The 16,341-nt window shown below is 38.7% G+C and overlaps 1 protein-coding gene across 1 annotated transcript in view; it reads right to left on the bottom strand.

Moving 5' to 3' along the window:
- The window catches only part of ADAMTS12 (ADAM metallopeptidase with thrombospondin type 1 motif 12), a 383,295-nt gene that overhangs the window by 27,704 nt on the left and 339,250 nt on the right, over window positions 1-16,341 (bottom strand). The window contains exon 22 of the mRNA XM_027092637.1: window positions 8,158-8,301. Within this exon, the coding sequence (XP_026948438.1) occupies window positions 8,158-8,301 (144 nt within the window). The remainder of the gene's footprint in view (window positions 1-8,157; window positions 8,302-16,341) is intronic.

The raw sequence follows: 16,341 nt of genomic DNA, 5'->3' as shown, positions 1-16,341 counted from the left end.
AAGGAAACCATACACAAAAGACAACACACAGAATGGGAAAAAATAATTTGCAAACAATGCAACTGACAAGGGATTAATCTCCAAAAATATACAAACAGCTCATGCAGCTCAATATCAAAACAACAAACAACCCCAAGCAAAAAATGGGCCGAAGATCTAAATAGACATTTCTTCAACAAAGACATACAGATGGCCCCAAAAAGCACATGAAAAGATGCTCAACATCACTAATTATTAGAGAAATGCAAATCAAAACTACAGTGAGGTATCACCTCATACCAGTCAGAATGGCCATGATCAAAAAATCTATAAACAGTAAATGCTGGAGAGGGTGTGGAGAAAAGGGAACTCTCTTGCACTATTGGTGGGAATGTAAATTGATATGGCCACTATGGAGAACAGTATGGAGGTTCCTTAAAAAACTACACATAGAACTACCATATGACCCAGCAATCCCACTACTGGGCATATACCCTGAGAAAACCATAATTCAAACAGACACATGAACCCCAGTGTTCACTGCAGCACTATTTACAATAGCCAGGTCATGGAAGCAACCTAAATGTCCATCAACAGACGAATGGATAAAGAAGATGTGGTACATATATATGATGGAATATTACTCAGTCATAAAAAGGAATGAAATTGGGTCATTTGTAGAGACATGGTTGGACCTAGAGACTGTCATACACAGTGAATTAAGTCAGAAAGAGAAAAACAAATATTAATGCATATATGTGGAATCTAGAAAAATGGTACAAACTGGTTTGCAAGGCAGAAATAGAGACACAGATGTAGAGAACAAACATACGGACACCAAGGGGGGAAAGGGCAGGTGGGGACAACTGGGAGATTGGGATTGACATATATACACTAATATGTATAAAATAGATAACTAATGAGAACCTGCTGTATAGCACAGGGAACTCCACTTGCTGTACAGTAGAAACTAACACAACACTGTAAAACAGCTATGCCCCCAATTAAAAAAAAAGATAAAAAAAAAGATTTAAAAAAAGATATGGTACATATATACAATGGAATATTACTAAGCCATAAAAATAATGAAATAATGCCACATGGATGGACCTAGAGATTATCCTACTAAGTGAAGTAAGTCAGAAAGAGAAAGACAAATATCATGATATCACATGTGGAATCTAAAAAAGTGATACAAATGAACTTATTTACAAAACAGAAACAGACTCACAGACTTTGAAAACAAAATTATGGTTACCAAAGGGGAAAGGTTGGGGGGAGGGATAAATTAGGAGCTTGGGAGTAACATATACACGCTACTATATATAAAATAGATAGTCAACAAGGACCCACAGGGAACTGTACCCAATATTCTGTAATAACCTATATGGGAAAATAATCTGAAAAAGAATGGATATATGTGTATGTATAAATGAATCACTTTGCTGGACACTGGAAACACAACATTGTAAATCAATTATACTCCAATATAAAATAAAAATTAAATTAAAAATACAAAACAAACAAACAAGATGGAAGAGCTAATTCCAAGCCAAGCACAAAAATAAGCAGAGAGGTCACTGCCTGTGCATTTATTAGCTAATTTAAATAACTTGTGATGGAGAAGATGCATGAATTTGTGTTGTATTAAATTAGAGGATTAAGCAGGAAGCATGGTTACTGATTTGGGTTTTGTTAATTGTGGTAATGCTGTGAGTTTGGGGTTTTAGAGACAAGGTAACTCTCTTAATGCTCAGTTCCACTTCTTTGTATCCAATAAAAATAAGGGATCTTTGTGCAGAACTGAGCACCCAAAGTAGGGATGGGGCTTAGTTGGGGCTTAGCTCTAAGCTAAGATTGCTGAGCAACTGAATTGTTTGCACCCTACATTGAACTCTGTACTATGCTCTTTCAGTCCTGGATGCTTCTCTTCAGCTTAAACTGGCCTGTGTGGAAAGGTTGATTCCCAGGGCTCAGCAGATGATCAGCAAAGACTCTCTGTGAGAAGCTATAAAATAGAAACATGAAGACTGGACTCTGTTAGTGCTATCACTCAACCAACATAGATCAAATGAAGAAACCATTTGATGATTTAAAACTGGTACAAACTAATGCAAGCATCTCAATTGAATAATTTTCTTTTTTTAAAAAAAATAAATTTATTTATTTATTTAGTTTTGGCTGCATTGGGTCTTTGCTGCACGCAGGCTTTCTCTAGTTGCGGTGAGCAGGGGCTACTCTTTGCTGCGGTGTGCGTGCTTCTCATTGCAGTGGCTTCTCTTGATGTGGAGCATGGGCTCTAGGCATGCAGGCTTCAGTAGTTGTGGTGCATGGGCTCAGTAGTTGTGACTCATGGGCTGTAGAGTGCAGGCCCAGTAGTTGTGGTGCACAGGCTTAGTGGCTCCGTGGCATGTGGGCTCTTCCTGGACCAGGGCTCGAACCCGTGTCCCTGCATTGGCAGGCAGATTCTTAACCACTGTGCCACCAGGGAAGTCCTTTAATAATTTTCTTGCACTTACTATTAATACATGTCAGGCACTGTAAGTACATAGGCAATATCCTTGAGTTCAATTCTTGGAACAACCATGTAAAATAAAATTTGTTTTTGGGTGTTGTAGAATCAGATATTCCTCTCCTCTGACGTTTTTCCTTTTTTCATAGCATTTAATGAAGGACATGGAGACACATGTCCTTCAGTTTTGGAAAATTTTTCTTGTATTAATTCTTTGATAATTTCCTCACTTCCATTCCCTCTCCATCCTCCCTTTTTTTTAATTTTTGAATTTTAGTTTATTTTTTTATACAGCAGGTTCTTATTAATCATCAATTTTATATACATCCGTGTATACATGTCAATCCCATCCATCCTCCCTTTCTGAAATCTTATTGTTTTGATGTTGTGCCTGCTGGCCTGATCCTCTAATTTCCTTATCTTTTATCTCATTTTGTCTTTGTCCTCATTTTCTTGAGAGATTTCTTCACATTATTTTCACAGTCTCATGTTTGAATTTTCACCTTTGCTATTCTAAAAATTTCTAAATTCTCCTTATATGCTTTTTATATACCTTTGATAAGAAGCTAGCTCATGGATATAGTCTCTTATTTCCCTAAAGAGACTAATTATATATTTTTTATGAGGAGTTCTTTCATGGTCTCTATTCCTTGGCGTTCCTTTTGTTCTCTTCATTCTGTTATTTTGTTCTTGGTGTGATAGGTTTTTCTCAAATGTCCAGAAATCCTACGCTATCTATGTATATTTAAGATGAGGCACCAATGAGCTGACTGGATGTTCCATGGGTGGCAGTTGTTGAGACATGGCTTTATATAAGGTGAGCAGGAAGAGGTCTCTTATGTAGTTTTTTTCCTCTTGAGGCTAAGCTGGTCCCCTGCCGTTGTGGAGCTCAGTAGGGGAGGGGGATATCACACTATTTACTGTATTTTCATCACTGAATCTCTGGTGAGACAATTAATCCTTTTGCCCTGATCAACTATGCCTGATTCCAAGGTATCAGAGAGAAGACCTCCAGGCTATGGTTGGGATGTAGGAAAATTTCTAAAGATCCAACTGCTTCTCTTACAAACTTTCAACCAACTCCCATTTTCCTTTACCCTCACCTCTGCCTTCAGATGTACCTGGAAATCTCTGCTATAGACAGTTTTTAGCTTTCTCTGACATGCTACTAAGTCAATTGTAAGTTTGGGTATCTACTTTTTTTTTAGAAAATAAAAACTTTATTTTTTCAGGCTTATAAGATAGTTCCCATTACATATAACATTATGGTCAAGGACTCTACTGCCACAAATGCCCGCAGTCACATAAATATATCCAATCAATGCCTTTTCCTGCTAAATGAGGCATCTGATGTCCAGAGGGTCATGTTTCGAGTAGAGGTCGGCCTTAATGGGATGGCTCCCATCAGTGCATTAGGAACTAGCCAAGGAACCTTGCTTGCTAGAGCTGTCTGACTCAGAGGAGAGGAAGGAACAGAGGGCCTGCTGATCAGAGATGGGACAGAACTAGACCTTCTCTCGTGGTTTAAGATATTTCAAAATCTCAGAATTCAGATTTGGCTTCTACAGCATATTTGGGGGAGTTCCAACTTTTGGATGAAAAAGGAAACCAATTTAGTGGTAAGAAATAGAAGACTGCTTAAGAGGGGTTCTAACTGCCCCCTTCCTGCAGGAGTGAGGAGAGGAAGGCCTCAAGCTCACCGGCCCTTGACTTAGACCATTGCTCTCCCAGGAAGAGGGAGAGAGTGGCTCCGCCCCTCGACTCCTCTCCCCCATGGTTCAGTGGCACTGACACCCATTCAAGGTAGTGAACATCTAGAAGTTCCATATGCTGCAGCTGGAGTTTGCCAATCAGATTCTACTTGGAGCTTTAATGTGAACAAGTTTGTGTAAACTGCAAACAAGCCGTGGCACAAGTCTCCTGGGACACTAGCTTTGCTCCCCCAACTTGCAGAGCAGAAGACAGGAATACCCCAAACCAAATAAAAGCCCAAGTAGGCATCTAAATCTGGAGCAGACATTCATTCTCCTGGACAACACCAGCTGCCCCAGGGTGATGCTAAGGCACAGTCAGTTTTACATTAGAAAGTAAAGCCACCTCTTAAACCCAGGACACAGCTGGCTACCTACTTCTATCTTCCAAAAGTGTACTGACCCCATCACTTTGCTGTTGTCTCCTGTCCTCTTCTCTTTCATTGTGGGTTTGTGCCACTTTTAGCAGTTTTTTTTTTTTTTTCTTTTTCTGGCTGTTTAATGGAGTTTGGGGAACAGAGGCAAATGTATATATTTGACCCATCCATATGTCTTACTTGAACTCTGGTAACTTCTCCTTTTCTCTTAATAATAGGTAAAGAGGTCAAGGACAATCCTAAAGGCTGGCTTGGTAGGTGGAGCCACCTCCATTGCCCCCTATTCTCTGATATGCACAACTGATGAATTAGTAGTACATGGCTCTTCCAAGGAAACTTTAACTCATCTCCACCTCCAAGAGACTGCTACTTCTACCTCCCTCTAAGGAAATTCTGTACTTCTGCTGTTGGAAATTTTTACATCTCAGAAATACACGTCTACCTCATTCTTAAAAGGGCAGTACTATAATAAATTAATAAATTAACCAGTTCCTCCATCAATGGACATTTAGATTATTTTCAGGAATTGCTATTATAACAAGGTGGCAATGAACATTCTTTATAGTCATCTAGGATTACATCTGGTGGTATATCTGTGGGTTAAATTATTAAAGGTAGAGTTACTGGGTCAGATACTTTATGGATTTTAAGTTTCTCACTGATTTTAATACTTTCTATTCTAACTTCACACAGATGATTATAACCAAAGAAATGCACTGGAATCTGGCTAAAGAACAACCACACAAAACTTCACAATTTACAACCTCGGTGTTACCTAACACTGACATTACCTAAATGTCAAAATGAGGAGCAGCCTGCATTCTTACAGGAAAATGAGAATGTTTTTGACAATTTCCTCTTCTCAGTGTGTACCCTGAGAGCTTATGTTTCACACATCATTACTACTGTCATATTTACTGGGGTATCATCATCATTCTTGCCAGAAAGAAAACTGCATTATCCAAATTTCCTTTACAATGAATGATAAGGTATTAGAGCCTTGGGAAGTTGACAGTGACACTTAAAAATGTTTATCTGTAGTTTCTAATCTATAGGATTTTGTTTCCCTGGATGGGCCCAAATTTATAGCATTCTCATGACAGTTCATAGTGTATCAAATTTTCTTTTCTGATGGTCACATTTGATTTGATTAGTGATGCTTATAATTGTTACACAGGGCTCCAGGGTATTTATGAAAAGCCTAATCCTGAAACACATCTTTATCTGTTGAGGACAATTTTTCAGGTTGTGAAATCAAAGATGGATGAGGAAAATTGGTATTAGAAATAACTGAACCTCCAAAAAATAGGAAATAATGTATATTTCCAAGGGAGATATTGTAGGATGCCTAAATATAAATTAAATTTTCTTCATATGAAAAATAATACAACTGTATGACATTGTTTTCTGTTGTTCACATGACCCATGGGGGTAGGGTGAAAACTGGTCCTGGACCTGGCAGACAGCTTAGTAGAATGCATAGCCAGAAGCTTGCCCAGACACCAGAATCTCCTTTGCCAATTCATCGTGAATCAGCATTAGATGCCAATTAATATAGGGCATTCATAGAAAATACTATGGGTTCTGTCTAAGGGAATGGTTGATGTCATTCTTCATTGTCTACTAGGCATTTTTTAAGCTATAAAAATAGTAAAATATGTATTTTTATTTGTTGCAGGCTAACTGATTAATGTACAATGGTCCTTTAGCAATAACAAGTCATCTTGTTCTTCCTGGATTTGAGTGGGAAGAGACCAATACAACCTTGAGTTGGATGCACCAGCAGGAGCCTTTTCTAAGAGTACATGCCACAGGACTTTCCCTGGTGGTGCAGTGGTTAAGAATCCGTCTGCTAATACAGGGGACAGGGGTTCGAGCCCTGGTCCGGGAAGATCTCACATGCCGCAGAGCAACTAAGCCCGTGCGCCACAACTATTGAGTCTGCGCTCTACAGCCCGTGAGCCACAACTACTGAGCCCGCGTGCCACAGCTACTGAAGCCTGCGCACCTAGAGCCTGTGCTCCACAAGAGAAGCCACCACAATGAGAAGCCCACGCACCACAATGAAGAGTAGCCCCCTCTAGCCGCAACTAGAGAAAGCCCGCACACAGCAACAAAGACCCAAGGCAGCCAAAAATAAATCAAAAAAAAAAGTACCTGCTAGCATTCAAATTGATCATGGCTCTGCAGGTATAACTACACAACTATAACAACGACAACTGCTAAGAACATAGCAACCTAAAAATATCTTGGGATTATGTTTGGTAAAATACTGCATTAGCCTCTGTTATAATCATAACCATCAAAATATACTTACACAAGAACAAGTTACTTAAAAAAATATTAATAGTTGCGGGGTTAGTATATCAGATCCTCTTGGCTCACCTGTCTCCCAGATGTTGGCCTTTGATGGGCCCCAGCTGAGGTGGGAACCAGCTTCATGGAAGCACAACTCATTGGCCTGCACTTCATGCATGCCCTTGCTGTGTGCCTCTTACCCTGACAATGGATTTTCTTGTTGTCAATGAGATGTGAGACACAGTGGGACCTGCCCACACATAAATAACCCAGGACAATGGGGGGTGCTACCCATCTAAGGGGAGACTTTTTACACAATCCTGGGAGATAGGAGCCGGTAGATAATCTCCTCTCTTCCTGCCTCTGGACAAACTGCTCCAAGAGACAGTAGTTCAAACAGCTTTTAAAAGACCTTCTTTCAAGAGCAGGCAATCAGTTGCTCTTGACACCAAGCAGTGGTCAGTTAGGAAAAATGGTCAGCCTGGTAATGCCCCACCTCATACTTGATTCTCCTCCTTCCCTGCCTCCTTCCTCTTTTATGTCACTCCTGATTCCCTGACATTGTATTTCCTTATAAAGTATTAGATTTTGCCTCAGCTTTATTTTCTAGAGAACCTAGGATACAATAAGTCAGAGTGATGGAAGAATCTGTCTGTGGAAGAATTTTTTTATTTTCAGTGTCACTGATAGTCTTATTTCTACAATAAACTTTGTAAGAATCATAAATCTTTCTCTCATTTACAATTTAACTATTTCATTTGTCCTTCCATCAAACATGCTGGCCATCTAGCAAACTGATAATCTGCAGGTTGACAAGAGACCTGAAATTCACTAAATCATGCTAAGCCTCAAGCTTCAGGGCACATGCAACTCCTATTTGCTCTGCAAAAAGCCAGAGGATCCAAGATGTTAGGACCCCAAATCACTTTTCCTTAGGCTTTGTGCCTTTGGGCTAGTTTTCGGTATTTGATCTTTTCTCTTTTGAAAGTATTTGATCTTTTTCTCTTCTGAACTCAGGATAGTTAACACTGACCACCATGTCAGCCATGGGTCAAGTTTTAGCAGACTTAGACATATTAGAGAGCAGAAAAGTAAAATACAGAACTGAAATATATAGAAACACACTTTAAATCAATGTATACATTGAACATTTACAGGGATTATATATGACTTTTAAAATCAAAAGGAAACAAATGCTATTTTAAAAAAATAAACGGAAGAGATTATAACTGACTCTTACCAGGCCCCAGTTCCCAGTGGCCCAGTGACAGCAAGGGTGCCCATTGCAGGGTGCAATGGATGTGGGCCTTTTCGTCCAGTCACACAGCCCTCCTGGACAAGTCACTCCTCTCTTCTGAATTCCGCCTCCACATGACCTGGAACACTGGTCCACAACAGGGACAAAGTCAGGTAAAAATTACATGGTGTCATTTTCAGAGATAAAGGGTAGGGACGTGCCTTTTTTCACTGTATCTTCAGTGCCTGACACTGCACCTGGCAGATGTGAATATTCAGTAGATGCTGAATAAATGTTTACTTTATTTAGAAAAAATACTTGACAGTTCATCTCTAGTTCCACACCTTGTGTGTCAACCCATTCCCCACTAATTATTTAGTAAGAGGGTTCATTTTTCCTTTTTCAGTTTGGAAATAAAAAAATGAATGTTTCCAGGTAAGTCTGGAACAAGCATTTTTTTTTCTATGACATATTATTAAGTTACAAAGATATACATGTATATAGTATAAAATATAACCTATCTTTAGAGCAGAAATTCCCATGATTACTGAACAAATATTCATGATTACTGAATATTTCAAGTGGGGATTAAAAACTCAGTTTGGTAATCACTGGTTCAGCATTACTTGAGATAAGGCCTAGCTTATTGCAGTACATCACAAAGTTGGTAGCAACAGTTAGGCCCAGCTATATTAACTCCAAATCTAGGTAGCTTCGTCTAATCACCAAAACATGTTCCTAGTGTCTGTCTGAATTCACAATCACGTGTATTTAGATGTTTTTCATCAAAGTATGCTAGAATAAAGAATTTAGATTTCCAAAACAGCTATTATGAATTTTTAAATAAAGAACTCAAGAAAAGACAGAAAAACTCAATAGAGTTATATTTTCTTTAAATGCTTTTACTATTATTTTTGCTGTGTACACTGTTATTAAGAATATGAGTATCTCTATTGGAATCTGGAACATTTGTGCCAGGTTCCTTACAATGACCACTCTGTCATTTCAAATGACAAAGGTGAAACAAGCCCCAGGACTCAGCCCTTCCACCAGCAGGTAAGCTCCAGACACGGACCCCACAGGGCCCACTGCCACCTGCACTGGAACCTTGCCCCACCCACCAGTGGGCCAACAGTAGCTCCAAGATCATCAGGCCATGCAGCTAGCCATGTTATGAGCTGGCCCTTCCCATCAGCATGCCAGCAGCCACCAGATGAGGCAGGGCCTAGGAATCAACCAGATCAGGAAAAAGCCCACCTACCAGAGCTCCTACAGTAGTTGGTCCCACCACAATAGAAGGGCCCATGCAGCCCACATAGGGGCCACCCCTAGAGCACACAGCTCTAGTGACTAGAGGTGAGTGTGCTGTTGCCCCACTGGACATATCGTACATGAGGCCACTTCTGTAAGATTGGGAAATGTAACCAACCTACCTAATACATAGAAATAAACACAGAGAATTAGGCAAAATGAGGAGTCAGAGGAATATGTTCCAAATTAAGGAACAAAACAAAATCTCAGAAAAAGAACTAAATGAAGTGGAGGTAAGTGAATCTACCTCATAAAGAGTTCAAGGGTAAAGATCATAAAAATGCTCAACAAACTCAGGAGAAGAATTAATGAATAAGGTGAGAATTTCAACAAAGAGTTAGAAAATATAAAGAAGGACAAGACAGAGGTAAAGAATACAATAACTGAGATATAAAGTACATTAGAAAGAATCAACAGTAGATTAGATGATACAGAGGAACATAGCAGCAAACTGGAAGAGGAGTGGAAATCACCCAAGCTGAACAGAAAAAGGAAAGAATTTTTAAATATGAGGATAGTTTAAGAGACCTCTGAGAAATGCAAATCAAAACTTCAATGAGGTATCACCTCACACTAGTCAGAATGGCCATCATCAAAAAATCTACAAACAGTAAATGCTTGAGAGGATGTGGAGAAAAGGGAACCCTCTTGCACTGTTGGTGGGAATGTAAATTGATACAACCACTATGGAGAACAGTATGGAGGTTCTTTAAAAAACTAAAAATCAAACTATCATACGACCCAGCAATCCCACTACTAGGTATATACCCTGAGAAAACCATAATTCAAAAAGAGTCATGTACCACAATGTTCCTTGCAGCTCTCTTTACAATAGCCAAGATATGGAAGCAACCTAAGTGTCCATCGACAGATGAATGGATAAAGAAGATGTGGCACATATACACAATGGAATATTACTCAGCCATAAAAAGAAGTGAAATTGAGTTATTTGTAGTGAGGTGGATGGACCTAGAGTCTGTCATACAGAGTGAAGTAAGTCAGAAAGAGAAAAACAAATACCATATGCTAACACATATATATGGAAACTAAATTTAAAAAAAAGGTTCTAAAGAACCTAGGGGCAGGACAGGAATAAAGATGCAGATGTAGAGAATGGACTTGAGGACACGTGGAGGGAGAAGGGTAAGCTGGGATGATGTGAGAGAGTGGCATGGACTTATAAATACTACCAAATGTAAAATAGATAGCTAGTAGGAAGCAGCTGCATAGCACAGGGAGATCAGCTCTGTGCTTTGTGACCACCAAGAGGGGTGGGATAGGAAGGGTGGGAGGGAGACGCAAGAGGGAGGAGATATGGGGATATATGTATATGTATAGTTGATTCACTTTGTTATACAGCAGAAACTAACACACCATTGTAAAGCAATTATACTCCAATAAAGAAGTTAAATAAAAAAGAAAATTACAGACCAATATCACTGATCAACATAGATGCAAAAATTCCCCCAAAAATATTAGAAAAAAATATCTAATGATACGTTAAAAGGATCATACACCATGATCAAGTGGGATTTATCCCAGGGATAAAAGGATTGTTTTTGATTCAAAATCAATGTGATACACCACATTAACAAACTGAATAAAAATAATCATGATCACATCAATAGATGCAGAAAAGGCTTTTCACAAAATTCAACATCCATTTATAATAAAAACTGTCAACAAAGTGGGTACAGGGAACATACCTCAACATAATAAAGGCCGTATATGACAAACCTATAGCGAACATCATACTCAACAGTAAAAAGCTGTAACCATTTCCCCTAAGATCAGGTATAAGACAAGGATGCCCACTCTTGTCACTTTTATTCAACATAGTATTGGAAGTCCTAGCCACAACAATCAGACAAGAAAATAAGAGGAATCCATATTGGAAAGGAAGAAGTAAAACTGTCACTGTTTGCAGATGACATGATACTATACATAGAAAATCCTAAAGATGCCACCAAAAAACTACTAGAGCTCATCAATGAATTTGATAAAGTTGCAGGATATAAAATAAATATACAGAAATCTGTTGCATTTCTGTAGCTAAAAATGAACTAGCAGGAAAAGAAATTAAGGAACAATCCAATTTACAACTATATCAAAAAGAATAAAATACCAAGGAATAAATCTAACCAAGGAGGTAAAAGACTTGTACTTGGAAAACTATAAGACACTGATGAAAGCAACTGAAGATGACACAAACAACTGGAAAGATACACCGTGCTCATGGGTTGGAAGAATTAATATAGTTAAAATGACTATACTATCCAAGGAAATCTACAGATTCAGTGCAATCCCTATCAAAATACCAATGACGTTTTTCACAGAACTAGAACGAATAATTCTTAAATTTGTATGGAAACACAAAAGACCTCGAATAGGCAAAACAATCCTGAGAAAGAAGAAAGGTGGAGGTGTCACATGCCCTGATTTCCAACTATACTACAAGGCTATGGTAATCAAAACAGTATGGTACTGGCACAAAAACAGACACATAGTTCTATGTAACAGGATAGAGAGTCCAGAAATAAACCCATACTTATATGGTCAACTAATCTATGACAAAGGTGGCAAGAATATACAATGGGGACTAGACAGCCTCTTCAATAAAAGGTGTTGGAAAAACTGGACTACTTTTTCACACCATATACAAAAATAAACTCAAAATGGATTTAAAATTTACGTGTAAGACCTGAAACTATAAAACTTCTTGAAGAAAACATAGGCTGTAGATACACTCTTTGACATTGGTTTTAGTTTTATATATATATATATATATATATATATATATATATATATATATATATATATATATATATATATATATATTATCTGTCTCTTCAGGCAACAGAAAGAAAAGCAAAAATAAACAAATGAGACTACATCAAACTAAAAAGCTTTTGCACAGTGAAGTAAAGTATCAACAAAATGAAAAGGGAGAAGCTATTTGCAAACAATATATTTGATAAGGGGCTAATATACAAAATATACAAAGAACTCATACAAGTCAGCATCAAAAAACATACAGCCTGATTAAAAAATGGGCAGAGGACCCAAATAGAAATTTTTCCAAAGAAGACAGACAGATGGCAAACAGCAATGTGAAAAGATGCTCAGCATCAATAATCATCAGGGAAATACAAATCAAAACCACAATGAGTTATCACCTCACAGCTGGCAGAATGGCTAGCATCAAAAAAGACAACAAATAACAAATCTTGGCCAGGATCTGGAGAAAAGGGAACCCCTGTGCCTTGTTGGTGGGAATTTAAATTGGGGTAGTCATTATGGAAAACTGTATGGAGGTTCCTCCAAGAATTAAAAATAGAGCTGCCATATGATCCAGCAATTTCACGCTTGGGTATTTCCTGAAGAAAACAAACACCAATTCAAAGAGATATATGCACCTCAGTGTTCACTGCAACATTATTTATAACAGAAGGTATGGAAGCAATGTAAGCGTCCATTGATGAATGGATAAAGAAGACGTGGTGTGTACGTGTACACACACACACAAAATGGAATACTACTCAGCCATAAAAAATAAAATCTTGCCACCTAGGACAACATGGATGGATCTAGAAGTGAAATAAGTCAGACAAAGAAAGACAAATACCGCATGATCTCACTTACATGTGGAATGTAAAAACAAAACAAACAGACAAAACAAAATGAAAAGAGACACATAGATACAGAGAACAAATTCTGGTGTTTGACAGAAGGTAGAGGTGTGGGGTAGGGGGGAAAATAGGTGAAGGGGATTAAGAGGTACAAACCTCCTGATGTATAATAAATACGTTATGGGGATGTAATATACAACATAAGGAATATAATCAATAATATTGAAATAACTTATTATGGGGACAGATGGTTACTAGAGTGTGATGATCATTTCATAATGTATGCAAATGTCAAAGCATCATATAGTACACTTGAAATTTATGTATTATTGTATGTCAACTAAATTTAAGTTAAAAAAAGAGTCATCAAGACCTGAATTTAGGGTGGATTATTAAGAACACATTAAATAAACAACCGCCACTACAACAACAACAAAATTCAACCTTTCACACTGCCAAGATACATACCCTGCTAGTATCTTTGCTATGCTTGTTATGGGCGAAATTGTGTTCCCCCCAAATTTGTATTTTGAAGTCCTAACCCCCCAGTACCTCAGAATGTGATGTATTTGGAGGAAGAGTCTTTAAACAGGTAATGAAAGTAAAATGATGTCATTTTACTTTCATACTTTTCATAATGGCCCTAACCCATTATGACTGGTGTACTTATAGGAAGAGGAGATTAGGACACAGACACACATGGAGGGAAAACGACAGAAGACAAAGGAGAAGACAGCCATCTACAAACCAAGGAGACAGGCCTCTGAAGAAACCAATCCTGCCAACACCTTGATCTCAGACTTTTAGCCTCTAGAACTGTGAGAAAGAAATATTTTTGTTGTTGAAGCCAAAAAGCAATAACAGAAACAAAAACAGCGGTGAAACAAGACTTAAAGAAAGGAGACTGATAAAGGAAATTCTGGGGATAAGAGCAGGGGAAAAAAATCAGAAGATGCTAAATAGTTCAGTATGTCAAATGGAAGGAATTCTGGTCTAGAAACCAAAATGTAAAATGTAGATGTTTTTATTCTGATCAGTTCTGACAGCCCTAATGGTGCGCATACTTCTACAATGCAATTTTGTTCATCTATTAAAACAGGATTCAGCCTTCTTTCCCCACTACATAAAGCTTTAGAATTAAATTTGCCCATCTTTGGAATAGAGATGTTATAGGTTTTCTAAGGGTCTGATGAACTGGCTGTAATGCTTACAAAATAAGTTTGAGATGACAAGTTGGATTCCTGAAGGGATATAATTCTAAAACATGTCAAGTTTTTGCTCACCAGAATAATTTTCTAAGTTGTATTGTCTCATTTTCCTGAGGTTTCTAAGAGGAAAGTAAATAAATCACCAAGAATCTTTGAAGAATGCTTTTGAGTACTTGAAAAGTACTTTGAAAGATCTTAGTACTTCGAAAAATCTTAATTATGACATGGTAACAACAACAAAACAATTATGATTGCCAATATCATGCCTATCACTACAGGCACTGTATGTGTGATGGTAACCATAGAAAAGAGGGAAATTATATACAATTAACATTTTCTGCTCAATAAAAGAACTAATCTATTGCTTTCACAGTATTCCAACATGGATCTTTTCCCACTTATTCACTGTTTTTAACCCTATATAAGGAGGGAAGGAGAGAAATTCCACACTTGGTATCCTGTTGCATACCTACATTTGTGCATATAGATCCAGGGCCACCTGGCCAAGTAACCTCCAGGAAAGGGGGGATAAAGAAGGTATAAACTAGTGGTTCTTAAAGTGTGGTCCCCAAAGCAGCAACTTCAGCATCTCTGGGTACTTGTTAGAAATGCGAAACTTCAGGCCCTACCCCAGACCTCTGAACTGGACACTGTGGGCGTGAGGTCCAGACATCTGTGTGCTGACAAACCCTCCAGGTGATGCTGAAACATGCTAAAGTTTTCTAAAGTTTGAGAACCAGTGGAGACGTCTCTACAGTTGAAATGCATCTTCCATTGCAAGTAGTCTGGGCTGGCTGACATTCACTGCAAGGCCCCAGAACATTCCCACGAAGGCATCTGTTAGATAGTATGTACAGACAGAACATCATCATGATGGCTCAGGGAAAGCACCTAAAGGTGCCCAGTCCCTAATAGTCCCTCAACATTCCCAGGGAAATGTTCAACCAACTTCAGCATTTTCTGTCTTTACTGCTCCTTCAGAGGGAAGTCTTCCAACTTTGTGGTTTGCTCAGAACAGAGCAATTTAGAAAGGAGGACGTTGGGAGGCCTTCAGGAAACAGGCTCATGATTGGGCTCCCAGAAGCTACTGAGGAAGCATATAGAATACATCTTTTTCACAACCAGAGAGCATATATGATTGCTCATCTTGGATAACTTGCAAATGCAATTTCTCTGACAAGGCAATCTAAGTGCCTCTGCAAATTCCAGGATTCTGGAAGCTGTCACCAGGCCCAGCAAACATGGAGGCCTAAGTTCAAAGTATGGGAGTAGCAGGTACTTTATGTCCTCCAGAGCTGGACAGGGAAGGAAGCAGAAGAGGGGACAGTGGTAGTTTTTGCCCCAGAAAACACCAGGTATTGAACCAGGGCCTCAGGAATCAACATGGCTGCTTGACCCAGCAGACAGTAAGAAGCTTGAGGGGGCTCAGTCTTCCAGGGTTGAACACTAATTCTGTATCCTACACTTGTGGTTCTTTATTTTCCCTTCCTTGGCATGTGGTAAGTTTCCCCCCAAATACTTATTGACTCACTCTTTCTCCTCAGTTCGCTCTTTGCTCCATGTCCACTGGACTAAATTCTACAGTAGAAAGAGTACAGGCATCAGAGTCAGCCTTAAGCTTGAATTTAATACTCCACCATTTATTTTCTAGTTGTATGACCTCATGTACGCTTCTTAACCTCTGAGTCTCAATTTCTTCACCTATAAAGTGGAATTAATAAGGCCTAACATCCAGGTTGTTGTGATAATTAAAACAAGTATTGTAGGTAAAGTGTCCAGTGTATGGACACACTCAAAACGTGCTGCATTCTTTCTTTCCCTCTTCTTTCCACCATACATGGGTACAGCTGGGAGTATTCTTTTTTTTTTTAAGCTACTGAGGCCAATGGGCAAATGAAATCATTATATCTCACCAAGGAAGAGTAATTTGTTTCCATGTACTGAAGTAGGACAAAGACGCAGCAGAGCCTCAGCCCTCACAAAACAGGATGGACACACACACACACACACACACACACACACACACACACACACACACA

Source organism: Aethalodelphis obliquidens, unplaced genomic scaffold (assembly GCF_003676395.1).
Source record: "Aethalodelphis obliquidens isolate GAN/ISIS:26980383/991018 unplaced genomic scaffold, ASM367639v1 scaffold80, whole genome shotgun sequence".
In the NCBI taxonomy this organism is placed as follows: domain Eukaryota; kingdom Metazoa; phylum Chordata; class Mammalia; order Artiodactyla; family Delphinidae; genus Aethalodelphis; species Aethalodelphis obliquidens.
Note: the sequence above shows the minus strand (reverse complement) of the source record. Positions and strands in the feature narration are given on the sequence as shown.